The sequence below is a fragment of the Branchiostoma belcheri genome, unplaced genomic scaffold (genome assembly GCF_001625305.1).
Source record: "Branchiostoma belcheri isolate BF01 breed outbred unplaced genomic scaffold, Haploidv18h27 scaffold355, whole genome shotgun sequence".
Classification (NCBI taxonomy): domain Eukaryota; kingdom Metazoa; phylum Chordata; class Leptocardii; order Amphioxiformes; family Branchiostomatidae; genus Branchiostoma; species Branchiostoma belcheri.
Window position 1 is genome coordinate 68,224 of NW_017803971.1, and position 17,577 is coordinate 85,800.

A 17,577-nucleotide genomic window follows, 5' to 3' on the forward strand; every position below is an offset into this window, starting at 1 on the left:
GATCGCATACAAAAGAGAATTTGCGTGGCCTATCCTCTGGCCTCCAAGTTAGACCCCCTTTTCCATAGACGAAATGTTGCCTCTCTATCTCTCTTTTACAGTATTTTCATGGTCATTGCTCTGCAGAACTCACCCAACTAGTTCCACCACTCAGAACTTTTATTAGTGTTCCACTAGGTTTTCCACTAGCTCACACAACTTCACCGTCCAAATTCCTTGTTCGAAATCATTTTACATCGACAGTTTCTTTCCCCGTACGATCAAGCTTTGGAATTCCCTCCCTGACAAGTGTTTCCCACCAACCTACAATTTACAAGCTTTCAAATCAAACGTTCACCGCCATCTCTTCACATAGCCATATTTCTCTCTTCTTTCTAGTTCAGTGCCAAGAAGTGGTATGGTCGCATAGGCCTTGCTTTGAACTACTCCGTTGAAAAAAAGTGCAATATAGGATACGGAGTGTTAAACTAAATGCCATCTGACTATCAAACTACCCTTCTCACAAACATCCTTCCCTTTCAAAAAATTTTGCAGAAAAAAATCATGCCATTACTAAACGCATATATTTATTTCATACCACCACTACATCCATCATATACAATTCTGCATGCATGCTTAGTATGAGAAAAATGATTTGAGAAAAAAAACTTTTATTCACTTGAAAGTGCATCTGATGTCACAAATTCAGTCTCACTTGTAAAACAAGGAGGCTTCTATCAAGCAGACACCTGCTCTAGATCTTTTTTTAGATTTATCGCACTTTGAACTTTGAAAGTCAAGGTGTTCGAGATATAAGGGGTTTGACAAATTCCATCAGGAATGGTACTATTATATTGTGGACCAAGTTACCTTATACATACAAGTTAACACCAAAAGTTCTCAACAGGTGCTCTGCATACTTAATACGTTTTTCTTCTGCAGAGGCAACCTCACTTAGCTTGATGTCTGACATTGTTGGGAACCTGCCCTCTGTAACCATGAAGCTTTTCTCCCAATCCTCAAAACTTTTTCTGTCTTCACGTAACTGTTTACTCAGTACACCTGACACTTCAGCTACACTCTTGTTGTACTGAACTCGGGCGAATGTATTCCGCGGTGACATCTTCAGTTTGGCCTTCATCCTGTCAACGCGGTTGACTATGGGGACATCGCCCAGCACCACAGCGAGGGCACTCCCCAGCTTTGTCTTCCACTTGACATTTGGATCCTCCCTGAAAACAAAAACAAGTGTCCATAGGCGACAATTCTCCATGAAGTTTTATATTTTGCAGATTGAGAACAGTCTGTGTGTGTAATAGTGTATGTAAACAGTGTGTGATCACTTAACAACTGGTGAAAACAGTTTCAGACTGACTAGTGTAAACACAGGCTACATAAGATCAACAACACAACAATCTAAAGAGATGAACATAGTAATCTTTCATAATAATATCTTTCATTTACTACATATTATTCATTTGACAAGGTATCGTAGTAGGTGCATGGCAATCCCAACAGAGATACTCGCAACGGTTATGCACAACAACAACCACCTAATAAAGCAACAGTAATAACGAAAAAAAGAAAAACTGCTACTTCGTATGTAGTATATTGTTGTTCTTTTTTGTTATCTTGTCATGTATTTTGCAAACAGACTTGCACAATTTCTATTGTTGCCATAATCAATTGTCGAAAGTATTTAAAAAAACATACCTGATTTTGCTCACAGTTGCTGGTGGTGTCAACAAGCTGGTGCTGCTTGGTGTTGTGTTGCTGCTGGGCTCATTTCTACAAGACAAAATGAAAAAGTCAGTAGGATCATCACTAAAGTAAGTTACACAATGTATTTGCATGTCTCTCGCACAAAAATATTTCTGTCTTTCTATTTGTACAATTTCTGTACTCGTAAGTCTGTATAATAGACAAGGAAATGTAAAATCAATTCACATTACTCCTTGTAGATATGCCCTAGACCAATGTATGCCACTTGTGTCTTTTTGCACAGATAGGTAACTTCTGGTAAACTAGCATTGAGGTATTTTATGATGATAAACAACTACTTGGTACTGTCCAAATTACACTGTCATTGACATAAAACCTACCCATTTCTGCTTTCCACAGTGACACTTGGAGTAGTTGGTGGAGTCATGGCGACACTTCTCACTGCCTCATAAGTTCTGCTGGTCCTTGCAGGCGTGGACATGATGATGCTCCTATGGCAATAGAGAGCAAGCAATTGCAAAAATTGACCATAGTAATGAATGCAAATTTAGTTTGATTGCATTATCCTAACTTTCCCTGGGCCCTGGAGAGTGAAGTTTGTGTTACACAGATAGACTTGTTATACAGTTTATTACAAAATGTGCATAACATCTTGACTCCTTAAGGTGCTGAGCCTTTCAAAGAAGATAGTACTGTAATGGTTCAACAATATGATAAATTTGTTCACTTTAACTTGGAATAAGAAAAATTTATCTTTTACCTAGTCATGGTACTGGTATGACATGGTGACTGGTCTGAACGAGTTCTGCCTGGAGTCTGGGGCTCTGGCATGTTGACGCTTGGGGATGGCTTTGTTGGTAGAGCACAGGATCCCCTGTAAGAACATATATGCACATACAATGTATGACTTGTATTGTCGGCAAAAGTACTGCACCATGGGCCAGATTAAAACATACATATACAAATATTATATACAAATATCATACAACCATATTACCATAGTATTCTATATCAATGATATTCTCAGTATAAGTTGAAAGATTGTACTATGGTTTCTGTTTCTGTTACTGCTTCAAAGATAGACAAGTGAGCAATTGTCTAAATACAGTCATTATGGTTAAGCTAACTCACATGTTGCTTGCACCAGCACTGCTTTCCTCCTCCAGGTCTGGCATCTCATCTATACTGTCCACTCTGATGATGACTTCTTCCTCCTCCTCCTGTTCCTCCTCCTCCTCTTCCTCCTCCACCTTGTCGCCGTCCTCCCCATCCTCGTCTTTGCTTTCATCCTCTACTTCGTTGGCAGTATCATCTGGAGATGATGGCATGTCGAGATACGACTGGGGGCTAAAGCTATACTCGGCTTCTAGGAATGGCATCTTTGCTTTCTTCACAAGCCTTTGCCCTTCGTACATCCAGAGTGTGCTGAGTGGAACTGGGACCCGCTGTTCAAGGCACTGCTTCCATTTCCCTTGTAGATACTTGTGTTGATGCTGGATTGTTGAGGAACGGAAGTGTTGCAGCTTTGGGCCATGTAGTGGATTTGGTTTGTCTTCAGGGCCATCATGGAAGATTAGCTGGTCATCCTCGATGTGCCAGTGCACCCCATAGCCTGGGAGCAGAAAGTCTGCAATTCTTTCGCAGTGTGTTTGAGCAGCCCTGGGGTACTTTTTTAGCAAGTTGGTAGGGATTGTCGTTCTGTCCTTCGAAATGGCCCTTGCTGCTTGCGAAATCTTGTTTTGTTGTTGCTTGTTGGTGGTTGTTGCTGTCTTCTGCTGGTAGTGTGTCCTGACAAAGAGGTTGGAGATAATGTGCCCTGGTTTTGAGTAGCTTGCTGAGGATTTTGTGATTCGTTTCAGCGTGCTGAACTGCCTCTCTTCATTTTCAGCCATGGTGGAGCTAATGGGCACCACTCTGAAGTTGATTGGAATGTGGTCCCTTAGGGAATGAATGTAGTGTCCCCAAAGCTTTCTGGATGTCATTGTGAGTGGCTTCCCTGGGAAGCACTCCTTCATCATCAGATGGTGTGCAAACATGATGTTGGCCATTCTGAACACGGTTGTAATGGAGCGGTCTTCTGCATCGGCGTAGCAGAGCTGCTGCATGTCTGCTAGTGTTTGGATGAGCTGGATGGATTGAAGACTTGCTTTGCCATCAGCCTTGAGTTCATGGAGAAGTACCAGCAGGGCAAGCCGCACATCTGATGCTCTTACTACATCTTTGCTATTGAGGAGGGCTTCTTTCACACTTTTGATGATCTCAGATACATGATTTGTTTCTCTGGACTGCAGTTCTTCTAGAACATTTTTGGTGTGGTTGCATAGATCGTGCATAGGTTCACTTCCAGTTTCTTCTAGGTACTGTAGGTTAAGGTCTTCAACATTTTGTGTGGGATTCTTGTACAGTAGTGTGGGGACTCTTTTGGTCCCATGAAGCATGTGCTTTAGATTGTCGCTGAGCTCCTTTTTTGTCATTTTCTCAGCTTCTGTATAGGAGACTGTGCCTCTGTACGTTAACTCATCCTTCATCTCCTCCTTCGTCATTGTGTGGAAGGGGTCAGGAATGGAAAGTGGTGCTTTCTTGGATGTCACTGGCCCCTCCATGATGAACTCCTGTCTGTCCTTGATATTGGTAGTGACATTTTCCAAGTGACAGCACTGCCAGAAATCTGGAATCATCCGCATATCCACCATACAGGTGCATGAATAGTGGCCCACACGCTGCTGCCCAAACTCGAATGAGCGGGATAGTTGATCTCCCTTGACGAGACGTAGTCTATCTCTGATGCTGCGTCCATCTTCCGTCTGGACTGGAAGAGACAGACAAGGCAAATCATCGCGTCTTGTCTCAGCGTACAGTAACTGCTCCTCATCTGATCCACCACTTCGGGCTATGATGTAGAGTTCTGGCTTCTCCACCTCAGCTTGGACTGATACATGTACTTTGTATTTCTCAAAGTACTCTTTGTTTGTTAAGAACACTGCAGGATCGTATAGTGTCCCTACCAGGTATAGTATGCAACCGTGATTTGCCAGACTGGAGCCGTCTTCCCAGTAAAAGTTGGATCTTGTGCTCTCAACCGCCTCCAAATGCTCCCTCAACTCTTCCTCTGTTTCCCCATCAGTGTCTTCTCCCAGGTCTTCCAGCCTCTTCACCATTTCTTCAAAGGTCATGCTGTCATAGTTACTTGCTTCCCGCAAGAAAGGCTGTTGTTTCTTCAGGAGATGCTGTCGGATCTCTTGCAGCGGACGCTTTCTTCCTTCAATGAAGGTGGCCTTCGTTTTTATCTTGTTTGTTGCTTTGTCAAGGAAATATGTCTTATACTGTTTTGGCACAATGAATTCTCCTATTGGGACCTGTCCCTCTGTGATGAGTACTTTCAACTCCTCCCTTAGCTGAGACTCTGTGCGTTTCTTGGGCGCGGTTATCTTTGGATCACTTCCCACCCGCACCCTCGCTTTCCGGACCCTCTCCTGCTCCGTCCTTGCCTCAAACCTCTTGGTGTCTACGCCTTCACTCTGCAACCACAGCTTTACTAACTGCCCAGCATTTCCTGGCAGTTTTCCGTCTTTGTCTTTGACGCCATATTTGATGGCTAGGTGCTTCCAGGTGACTTCTGTCCCATCCTCATATGCTAGGACTTCTTGCTTCAGGCCTTCCCGATCAAAGTCCCCAAAGACACCAAAGTTTCCCAGTCTGTCCTTGGGTTTCAGTATTCCCTTTGCCTCTTTGTCTTTTCTTCTCTTCGTCCTCTCTTCTGCCTCTTGTCTGCTCTCAAACTCCTCTGTGAGTCTTCGATGTTTCCGGGAGTTCAGCGACTCTCCACTGCCAAATGTGACATCCAGGTCTCTATTCCTCTTCATGGCAGCCTTCTGAATTTGTTCCCTTGCTTCAAACATGATTTTTCTCCGCTTTGACCTTTTCTGTTCTCTTGTCAAACTGTTCATGTCTGGAAGAATTTCTGTGAGAGGGCGCTTGTACTGCTTCCTGCAGATTTTGTCCACCTGCCCTATCAGTTGTCTTGCTCCTTCTCTTTGAACAGTGAGGCTGGGTGAATCCAACTCGAGTTCTGGACTTCCCAAGATCTTCCTTGTCCTTGGGCATTTTACACACTTGTTGAAGAGATCCCAGAAAGCCTTGTGCTCAGTAAAGCACCCTTTACATGGACCATGCAGAGTGTGTTTCCCCTTTCCATGTGAACTTAGTCTTTTCCACTTATCATGTCCGAAGTGGTCAAGGAACTTGGCTTTGTTTTCTGGGCTATTCCAGGCATTGAAGACTTTGTCAATGTGTGTCGCACTTCTGCAGAATTCATCAAAAGTCAAATGATACAATATGTCCCCCTCAAAGGCTTCTTGATATGCTTTATATCTGTCAGCAGGGCTTATTGATCTGAACTTCTGACTGAACTGTTCTTTGTTAGAAGTCAGGAGCAGTTTGCTCTGTCGTACCGCAACCCGTCCAAAGCCACATGTCACTAGAAGTGCCATGGCCTCATGGTTTGTTTCCTTTTGTTACTGTGGAAGTAGATAGACATGAAGCTACTATGAGGCTATTGAGTCCTGATATGGCAAAGGAACAGTTTGCATACAACTTGTTGGCATGTGCAATATACTGGCAGTAATGAGAAAATTGTTTTCAGCACAGATAATAGATAATTATGAGTGTAATTCTGGTAATAAAAATGTTTGACACAATTTGCTCTGGGTGATTCATTGAAGAAAATAGTGTAAATTGCATAAGGAGCAAAAGGAACTTTGAAATGTAATGAAACTTCCTGAAGCAAACAGCTAATGCAGTGAAAGGGCCAGTTTGTGAGTCATCCCTCTCCATGAAAAACATTCTCTTATGAGGTGGGAGTCTTGATTTTGTACAATGATGGAATGCCTGGTATCCGGTCATTTCGATACATTGCTTTTATAATACAGTCATTTCAATACACACAGGAAGTTATTTCGCTACACTAGGTTTACCTTACTTCGGTTGCATGTCAAAACACGACGATATACTTTTAATACCCTTTTCAGGTTCATCTTTATTAGTGGGGAAATTAGAGGCTATGCTGGATACATTTTGTTATGATTAATGTTCCATTCATGCTTCGTTATGACGTTCAGTTTCAGGTTTTGTCTGTCCCACGATTTCTGTTTTGACACAAACTACCTTCCTCCTAACAAGTATAAGGACTGCTTTTTGCCGGTTCTGATTTTTGCCCATAGATGTTTTGATGTTAACTTAACCCTTTAGCTGCCAGTGTTTCTCACCAATACATCCCCTCTGTGCCAGGGTTTCCAGACCCTTTTGAAATAGGGGGTACTACCTTTGTATTACTGTCTTTTTGTCATTTTCCCCTCAACTTACCATATCATGCCAGATATCATTGGAAAGCTAAGAATGTGTACTTTACAGAAAAATATTTCAAATGTAGCCTGACATCAATAGCAATGAATTACAAGGGCAATAATGCAATAAAATAGCTGTTTTCATAGTTTTTTTTGTATTACAATGCCTAAACTATATAAAAAGTATAAGTATGAAACCTATAACATTCCTGACATGTCCTGACACTATGAGAATCACATACACGTAAAATACAGCACTCAGGTGTCACTACAGGTAAGTTTATGATCAGATATTGTTATAGGTGCTGAACTGACTATTCAGCTAAAACACTGATCCATTACAACATATTACACTTCTTTCTGTACATTTATAAAAGATGGTACATAGAGTTGTTACATACTATATGGAAGCTTATAGTAGAGTCGGGAATGTATATCAACTTGATAACATAGACTACAGGGGTCATAAACAGGTAAAGAGGCAATAAAATGCACAATTTCCACCTTGTTTCCATACAATCAACAATAAGCAACCACAGAATGACTTGGGCCTTGACTTAACAGATCCTGACATGTCCTGACACTATTAGAACTACATACAAGTAAAATACAGCACTCAGGTGTCACTACAGGTAAGTTTATGATCAGATATTGTTATAGGTGCTGAACTGACTATTCAGCTAAAACACTGATCCATTACAACATATTTCACTTCTTTCTGTACCCTTATAAAAGATGGTACATAGACTTGTTACATATCATATGAAAGCATATAGTAGATACTACAACTAGAAATGTATATCAACTTGATAACATAGACTATAAGGGTCATAAACAGGTAAAGAGCAATAAAATGTACAATTTCCACCTTGTTTCCATACAATCAACAATAAGCAACCACAGAATGACTTGGGCCTTGACTTAACAGATCCTGACATGTCCTGACACTATTAGAACTACATACAAGTAAAAATACAGCACTCAGGTATCATTACAGGTAAGTTTATGATGGATATTGTCCTTGGTGCTGAACCAACTAATGTATACAACATAATACATCCCTTCCTTTACCTATGTAATCGATGGTATATATACTTGTTACATATCATATGAAAGCTTATTGTATATACTATGTCTAGGAATATATTTCAACTTGACAATATAAACTACAAAGGCAATAAACAGGTAAAAAGCAATAAAAAGATAATATTATACTTTATACCATGGAAAATTTTACATAAAAGCTGCTATAAAATAGAAATAAAACTTGCCACTAAATCCACTTTGTGCAGTGAAAACATGGGGAGACTTGGTCAGGCTGTTTCCATCCCCCCTCTGCCAGTTTGTGCCATCAAATCTTGGATCAGTTGCAGCTTGAGCTTTTGATGGGCGGCTCCGGGATTTAAATCCCCATCAGCTGGCTGGCTGCAACCTCGCCTGTCAGTGCCACGTTCCCTTGTTGTTTGGCCTTTTCCACACCCCCGACCTCGGCCCCGACCTCTACCCCTAGCACGACCACGGCCATTAGTAGTTCCATGGCCGATGTCACATTCACCAATGCTATCTGGTTCCATGTGACCACATTTCCTCCCGTCTGCTAACACGATCCGTCTCATTTTCACTACTCTCAATGGAATCAGCGTCAGATATACGTCAACCATAGGCTAAATCAACAGTAGCGACCTCCTACAACAGTTCTTCGAGGGTAAACGTCGTCATTTTGGTGTTAACAGTCCAAATTCACCGCCCAAAACACGTAAACAAAAGAACAAAGCCTCGGCAGACGACGCCGCCGCCATCTTGGCAATTATAGGCCGCAAAGCATTGTGGGATGACGTAATAGGTGATTACGCAACCCAATTTGACCTCTGACCTGCCCTCACTTACCGCCGCCAGTCACTTCCTGGTCGGCGGGCACGAAACATGCAGCTGTGCTAAGTTATCCCGGGGAATACCCTATCCCGAATATACCCGGGCATGGCACACAGGGGATGTATAGTGAACCCGGATATACCCGGGACCGGCAGCTTAAGGGTTAAGTGGCTGGGTAACTTTGGGTTGTGGGCATTCCCTCGGCCCTATCCAATGATCGGTGTGCTACTACATGTACCAAAAATCACAATTCCTCCCCAAATTCAAAATTGTTAAATCTAGGATGGTATTTTTCCTAGCACTAGCTCAGCAAATTAATGAAAATTCACTGATTTTTACTTAAAGTAAAGCATCAGTGCTCCAACAAATTGAATATTTAGGAATCAGCATTTTTGCATGCACTAAAATGCTTTGTGGTCGGTCTCACATTCCATTGTTCTATAAAGATATCTCCAAGCAGATGCAGGGTGGCATATGTAAGATATACAACATGTAACAGTGATAGTGTGCCGAATGCCAGCTTTTTTTAAAGCACTTGTTTAGTTCTTCTGACCTTGAATTCTATGAATTTTTATGAGTTTGGGACATGTGTTACTAGTATTTTCTCGCAGTCCTTACTGTAGCAAACTCAGCCAATCGGATGTATCAAAACGATTTCACCATGAATCGAAACTACTTTATTATGCATAGTTCTTACCACACGTCCAGGCTGTTCCTACTTAGACCCACTATGCTGTGATTTAGCCCCCTAGGGGTGTTTTTGGGGGGCAGAAGCTTCATAAATCTTTAAAAAAATGAAAGTATAACTTCCGAATGAAGCTATAACAAAGGGAAAACAACATCCGTCCCCCAATAAGCAAGAAACAGTGTCTCAGGGGGTTATGAGTTACAAAATTTTGGGGGGAGAATACCAGACCCCTGCTGTGGTCATATTTTGGGGACTGAATGGAGGACTTGTGCCGCAGAAAGTTGCCCTTCTGTACCTAACCCATATGCCGATAAAAAAAAATCTTGGTGAGAACCCTGCTATCTATTGAAATGACACGTATCAAACAGGCGATGTATGGAAACGACCTGAGAAGAAAATATCCTAACACAACATTGTTCTTTGTGCAAGGAGATTGAAGAGAGACCTTGCCTCAAATTTGACTCACATACATATATAATGTACATATACATATACATACTAAGCAATGAAACTTAGCATCTAGTTGTTTAGTAGACTAAAATAGAACAAGGGCCACCAGGACTCATCTTTACTTGTTAGCTTGTCAATTTTGTATGTCTGCTACAGGTTAACTTTTGATTAGGCCAGATCAATTTGATTTGTTGGTTCTCAGATTTTTTTTTCAGAAAAGAATACTAGTATGTGATGGGGCAAAAAAATAAATACAGGCCTAGGCATCCTATGATAGCCCAAAGAGCTATTATAATAGGAGCTATATATATGAGGTCAACATACCAGGCTGGGGTAAAATTCAAGCCATGATTTTAAACTTTCTGTCAACCCAATGCATTGAAATATGGGAAAACTGTAACAACTAGGACATGTAGGAAGACGAGCGTTCTTCAAATATTGGGGCCAAAATATGAGCATTTTGGAGTTGAGTCTGAATCTTTTTTTTTTCTTTGCAAATCAGAAAAAAATAAAGCAGGTGAATCCGAGAGCCAACAAACCAAATTTGTGTGGCCTTATCTTCAACAACAAGGGTTATGATGTTACAGGCATAGTGTTCCATCAAGAGCTCCTTTCATTTACATAATAATGTTCTGCGGTATACCGTGTCCTACTTATGCCTATGTAGTGTTTACGGACTAGCCCTTAGCAAAAACCTGCTGACACTAGCCCTTTTTTTTCCGTCAGCTGCTGGAAAGTCAATTAAATTTTCAATATGATATCTGAATTGCAAACCTTTTGATTATGTTACTTGAAGCAAGGAGGTTAAGTCCCTTCCCCAAAAGCACAATAACTGGGGGATGGCTCCTGGAGAAAACCTGATCCTGAGGCAATATTCAGTTTTACTTTGTTAAACTTTATTTTACTTTTGTTGGATCACTTAAGCTAAATCTAAAAAGAAAAAGATAAGAAGAATCCTTAATCCTGTTTTTGTTTTTTTCATACTGAATACGAAAACATATTTTTTCCTAGGTTACAAACCCACATTTGTGATAAAATTTATGTGACGAGAAATCCACATACCTTTCTTTCGGTCCGATGCAGGCAGGTCAGCAACAGAAAATGTCCCATCCAAATATGCGGTGAAAGCCAAATTCAAAGCAGTTCTCCTTTCCTCCAGATACAGCCAACTTCACAGCACAAATGTCTCAGTCCAAATGAATTGACATTGTTCCAAATTCAAGGCAGGCGATGACAGGACAAAGAGGGAAGGGGGTGGGGTGATGTTGGTTTAACTTTTTCTTATATTGTATGAGGAGTGGGGGAAGGGGTCAATAAGTTAACAGCACTTGCATGTAAATTTGTTGTTGGCATGCAATGTCTTCCTTTTGCACAACTTTCTTCAAAATGAATTTTTAATTTTTGCCTTTCTCTCCATTCCCACACAACCCCCTTACACTTCTAATGGTCCAGTCCTAAATGTCAGTGTATAGACCATTGTTTCATAAGGTGTATCTTGTCTTTTGTCTGCATACAGGTGTGAAGGAAGTGTGAATCTCAGACAAAACATTTTCCTCTCACTGGTTAGAGTTGTATAATACTCCCCTATACAAACCTGGGAAAGGCATTTCACAACCTAGACATGAAAGGAAGTGATGTGCATTTGAAGTACCAGATACCCTTTGTATGTATTGTCACACACTTCCTCTGAGAAACTGATAATTCAATAGAAAGTTTTTCCACCTAACTGAAACAAAACACTGTACCTGTATTTATTATTTATATACCCAGATTTTTCCCAGGGTATAAACAAATCAACTCATAAATAGCCTAAGACTGATGGCCATTATAGGTATCTGCCCCCACTCCTAAAAAAATTTAGTCCTGCTCTCTGCACTTTCAGTTTCAGTAAGAAGGCTGAACATATTTTATGTGACTTCTTGTCTAGAACTAGTAGAAGTACACATAGACACCTAGTTATCTATGTATATTACCCTGAAAATCAGTAGGTATTTGGCTTTAACACCGTGCTTTGGTCAACAGTTTGGTTCAATATGAAAAGCTAAATATCAAGTAATATCAATGGTCGTTTTAGCCTCGCTTGCTAATATCCAGGACATTATATGTGTAAAGAGATACATGTACGTCCTTGCTACTATATAGGATAACAGTGACGTTATGCTGAGGTCACATTTCCAAACCAGGGCCCGACCGGACTGTTTTGATTAACTAAAAATCAACAATTTATATCAATGATATACACAAATTCAATGTGGCTCCCATTATCAAGGACATTATAGTTTTATACCGTATAATATCCTTGCCATTTTTAATCTTTGTTGTGCTTTGTTGTCTTTTATATATGACTTTTCATTCGATAAGACTGCCCGGCCGGGCCCCAGTTTAGAAATATGACCACAGCATAATGTAATGTTCCAAACATTATTTATCATATATCTGCAGTTTTCATACTATATAGCATGTGTATATGTGTAACTGTGAGAGGAATTGAAAAGCGAATTCCATCTTCTTGCTATACCTCAGCTTCAAATTTACCGGTACATACTGGATGCATGTATAGTTTTTATTTAATACTCACAGTTTGAAAAAAAGATTGCTTGCAGTTTCCAGTTGATTGTTTGTGCTAACCAAGCCAGATGATACCCGGAATAACGGTAATCCTTATTCCTAATAAGACACCCTTGGTCTAGCTACTATCACTTACAGACTTGATGGAAAAATCTATTTATAAAGCAATGTAAGTCCCAACAATACAGGTAAGAAAATACCAGAAGGATTAAGTTTTATGAAGAATCAATATGTTCTTTTTTTTTCCTTTTTCTACTACACCATTTGCAGTTCACAAACTTCTAGGACTTTTATTTACTGGTATGACAATGTTTCCCCTCTTAACCTCCTTTATGTAACATGCAAGCATTATAACAGCACTCTTATACCTCATTCATGCACATACAGTGCTGCTATAGTAATAGCCAAAGACAAGCCAGAAACAGGCAGATTGGGATTATGCCAAAATCAACAAGATACAATTATGATATTATCTAGACATGTAGCAATTAATAAGGGGATTCATTATACAAAACCAAAGACATAGGATTGATGTAGGACAATGTGTATTGTATTTTCAGTTTTGTTACCAACCTGGCTGACCGAGAGCAAAGCATGTCAGACTTGCATACACCCCACAGACAAAACAAATCTAACAATACTATACAATACACCAATTCTCATCTCAATCTGGCACCCAAACAACCAGTAGCTACTAGTATATGTAACTTAGCCTCCACCAGGCCTTCCTACTGGGTAACATACAGTTACTGGTGTCGCAGATGTTATACTCCTTTGAAATTATGAACTTCATTAACAAGAATTCAGAAATAAAAGGTTTGGAGACAGCTGTTGAGTCCAAAATCCTTCATTGAAGTCATGGTTGACTTTCTCCAAAATATGAAAGTTTTTATTCAAAATTATACATGTAAACATGGAGGTAAACAAATGACAAACTGCAAATTATAGATACCTACACTGTGATCAGTTTGCCCAGACTCTTGTATGTCTCATGACATTTGTGTCATCAAACTTTCATATAGGTCATGGTGTTGGACTTTGTTGCACATTTATAGCCTCTTATAGGCGTGGAGAATGGACTAGAAAGACTAGAAAAATTGGCCAAATAGACAGATAACATGTCAGGGGAGTTGGTCTGCCAAACAGGATGAGGTGGACAGGATGGCAAATGTTTGTTGGGACCAAGGAGTACTATTTTATAATATCTTCTAGTTGGGACCAATTCCCCTGGCATGTTATCTGCCAATACTAGTATATATTCTCTCCAGCCTCTCATTGATGCCTGGTAGAGGATATGCGTTTAATGTTTTCACAAGCAGAGGTTACTCCAGAAACAGAGGTTAATGATTTTGAAGTAAATGCAGACTTATTTAATTTTAATTGAACAAATTTCTGTCAACACCCAGGGCCATCAGTGCTTTTATCTTTGTACTATAATTGTGCTGGCCTATTCCTGATTCTGCAGTTAGGGTCACCAAGTAGCTTCAATGAGCTTGGGGTCAATTGTTGAGAATTGTTGGTAAAGAAGGAACAAGGACTGAAGGAGGTTACAAGGGAACAACCATTTTGGATTGACCCCCCTCTCTAGCTTTTTCCAGGTAAATAGATCTCTGTAACTTCCCCTATTGACTCTTCCAGCCTAGACGCCAGCCAGTTCCCAGGGCAAATACACAAATACATAGGCTAGCCCCAGTTAGAGCCTGTGGAAAATTTTTCTTCAAAATGTTTGGTTGGCCTTGGGGTCAAGGCGCTAAGCCTATATACTATCATTCATTGGCAACAGTCTGGCACCCAGGCTTTGACCCATTAAACCTTTCATTCCTCGTTTTCTTTTTGTCTATAAAAGTGTTTTCTGTCAAGAACTGTCTTGCTGGAACTTGAATTAGAAAGGAAAGCTAGGCCTAGCTGTAGTAGACAATTAGACTGCGCATAACAAAAGACTGCCAACCTTTTGTCTTGAGGCAAGTGCAGATTAGAGATAATTACATCTTATAGGGGTGCTAAATGCATGATTGATAGGCCTGTCAAGTTGATTGACAGCCAAAATTTGCCAAGATGGCAAAGATTCATAATCTAAACTTTAAGGCATTTTGAGGAACTATAGCCATGCCCAGGGAACATCAGTTTCAAAGTAGAATGATTTGTTATGTCCTGAACTACCAAAACCTGTTTTAATTATCTTTTTTAACATAAGCTGTCTTTTGTTATAGGGCAAGAAAGACAAATCACCCTAAAATTATGTCATTGAAATGGACAAAAACATATTTTTTAGAAAGCAGGAATAACATTTTGAATATATCAAAACAGTTTCTAAATGGTGACAGTGGTAAGAATGTACCCTCCAAAAAGCGTCAGTCTATGATGTTGGCTATAGTTCCTCGATTTACGTTTTCTGTGTAAGAATTATGCATCATATCAGACATAGAAATATGAAAATATAAGAAAGATAACAACATGACATTAATATTTCAACACTCAGCAAGTTGTATTTTGTCTTTCCCCCAAGTTTGAACCATTTCTGACCAGCTACGGCTGAGTTATGGCATTTTTCCGAAAGGACCTGAAAAGTCAGTAAAATGGCACCGTGGGACGCCTTACACCAACTGAGTTCAACGTCATGGCTAGATCATTGTATTTGTTCCGAATCTATTCACCAGAGTATTTCTGATATTTGTGTTTTACATGATTTTTTGTCCTCTGACCATTTCCCCCTCCGACTTACACTGGACTGGTCCACAGTTCCTTTGTTTACTAACACATATGTTGATGGGGATTCCCTGCCCTGCAGAGTAAATTGGGATCGTGCGTCACAGGACGACTTATTGCGTTACCATACTTGTACTGATTACTTGCTGTCCAGACTTTTGTTGCCTACTGGGGCAATTCGTTGTTCTGACTCCAATTGTACCAACGAGAACCATAGGGACTCTTTAGACCAATTCTGTAATGTGATTATTACAGCTCTGCAGGAAGCTGCCAAAGATTCCATTCCTAGCAGAAAATCTACTACGTCTCATTCGGTTCCCGGTTGGAATGATGTTGTCAAGGAAAGTCATAGTGCTGCCAGAGAGGCATTTACTTTGTGGTGCGAGAATGGTCGACCTAAACATGGTGTCTTCTGGGAACTTATGCGTACTACAAGGGCAAAATTTAAATACTCTCTCCGACAATGCCGTCGGAACGAAGCCCAACTCCGGGCCGACTCATTGGCAAAGAGTTTAGATAAGGGGGGAAGTAAGGGCTTTTGGTCAGCCCTTCGTTCCCAGAACAGCACCAGACCTAGTCTCCCCTGTACCGTAGATGGTCACTCCGGGATGTCGGAGATTTCTAACATGTGGAAGAACCACTACAGTACACTGTTGAATTCTGTAAATACCACTGTGCATAAGTCGTTTGTAATCAACACAGTTGAGTCAGGTGTTGCTGACAACCCAGGAATGTATGTATCAGTAGACGAGGTATCTGAGGCAATCAACAAGTTGACCAATGGTAAATCGTGTGATGTTGACGGGATTGCTGCTGAGCACCTGAAATATGCAGGTCCCCGGCTGTCCACATTACTGTCCTTGTTATTTACTGCGGTGCTCCGGCATGGGTACATTCCATCTAGGCTACTCTGTACGGTTATGATTCCCATCATCAAAAAACAGAATGGTAGTTTTGACTGATAGAGATAACTACCGGCCAATAGCGGTCGCCAGCCCGTTTTGTAAAGCTCTGGAAATTTTACTTCTACAGCGCCTAGAGGAATACCTCCATAGTCCGGATAACCAGTTCGGCTTCAAGAAACATCATGGCACTGACATGTGTGTGTTTGCGTTGAAGGAGGTAATCAGTTACTATCAGAGCCGTGGCTCCCCCGTGTTTGTATGCTTTCTCGACGCCGCAAAAGCGTTTGACCGTGTCAATCATTGGTCACTCTTTAAAAACTAATTGATAGGCACGTTCCATTGTACATAGTCCGGCTACTCGTAGTCTGGTATAATACTCTGACTTTTAGGGTGCGTTGGGGCAGCTCCCTTTCTGACAATTTTACTATAAGTAACGGTGTGCCACAGGGTAGCCTACTGTCTCCCTTTCTCTTTAATGTTTACATTTCTGACCTTAGTGTTGAGCTGAACTCGAGCGGTGTTGGCTGCTATATTGGCAGTACTATTGTGAACCATTTTTTGTATGCAGACGACATATGTATTATTTGTCCTTCTGTTAAAGGACTGCAAAAACTTATTTCGATTTGTGAAAGCTTTGGTGATCGCAACGATATTCTCTTCAGCGAAAAGAAGAGCCATTGTATGTACTTTCCATGTGACAGACTTCGGTTGAACTGTGCGCCCCCTTCAGTAAGGCTTTATGGAACTAACCTACAGTATGTTTCTTCTGTGAACTACCTGGGCAACCAGATAACTACCAACCTGTCTGATGACGAGTCAATCCGTACTCACATCAGAGGCTTCTACACCAGAGCCAATTCCTTAGTTCGTAAATTTAAGTTTGCCTCTACAGAAGTGAAGCGCACGCTTTTCAACGCATACTGTTCCTCTATGTATTGCGCCCAGTTGTGGACACGCTACACTCTGGGCGCTATTCGCAAACTCCGAACTGCTTATAACAACGCCTTTAGAATATTGTTTTCATATGGAAAATTCGAGAGCGCCAGTCGAATGTTTGTGACTGAGATTGTCGATACCTTCGATGCTCGCAGACGTAAACTAACACACTCTTTCACCAATCGGCTCCTCAACAGTAATAACAGTATCATAAAACTCGCAATCCACTCAGACCTATCATCCACCAGTCACTACTGGGATCACTATATCGGCCTAGTCTACCGGTAAGGCCCTTCTCGTATGTATATGTACCGAACCCTACCGTTTTTATTATGTGTGCAACCTTGTTATTTTAATTGTTTGTCTACTATGGGCCAATTTGCGCCTGAAATAAAGAATAAAGTAAGTT

At 40.8% G+C, this 17,577-nt stretch overlaps 1 protein-coding gene across 1 annotated transcript; it reads right to left on the reverse strand.

Annotated features, from left to right (window-relative positions):
* Window positions 1-850: 850 nt before the first annotated feature.
* LOC109475930 lies at window positions 851-6,388 on the reverse strand. The gene is made up of 5 exons (XM_019776743.1): window positions 2,833-6,388; window positions 2,462-2,575; window positions 2,082-2,192; window positions 1,693-1,767; window positions 851-1,211 (listed from the first exon to the last, which is right to left on the reverse strand). The coding sequence occupies exons 1-5, from the start codon at window positions 6,189-6,191 to the stop codon at window positions 851-853; spliced, it is 4,020 nt and encodes a 1,339-aa protein (XP_019632302.1). The 5' UTR covers window positions 6,192-6,388.
* Window positions 6,389-17,577: the final 11,189 nt, after the last annotated feature.

Bases quoted from the DNA above. Each gene is read 5' to 3' on its own strand.
- LOC109475930 (XM_019776743.1), bottom strand. From the start codon at position 6,191: ATGGCACTTCTAGTGACATGTGGCTTTGGACGGGTTGCGGTACGACAG. The intron at 2,576-2,832 runs GTGAGTTAGCTT...ATGTTCTTACAG, and splicing joins AGTGCTGGTGCAAGCAACAT to GGGATCCTGTGCTCTACCAA. The intron at 2,193-2,461 runs GTAAAAGATAAA...CTATTGCCATAG, and splicing joins CATACCAGTACCATGACTAG to GAGCATCATCATGTCCACGC.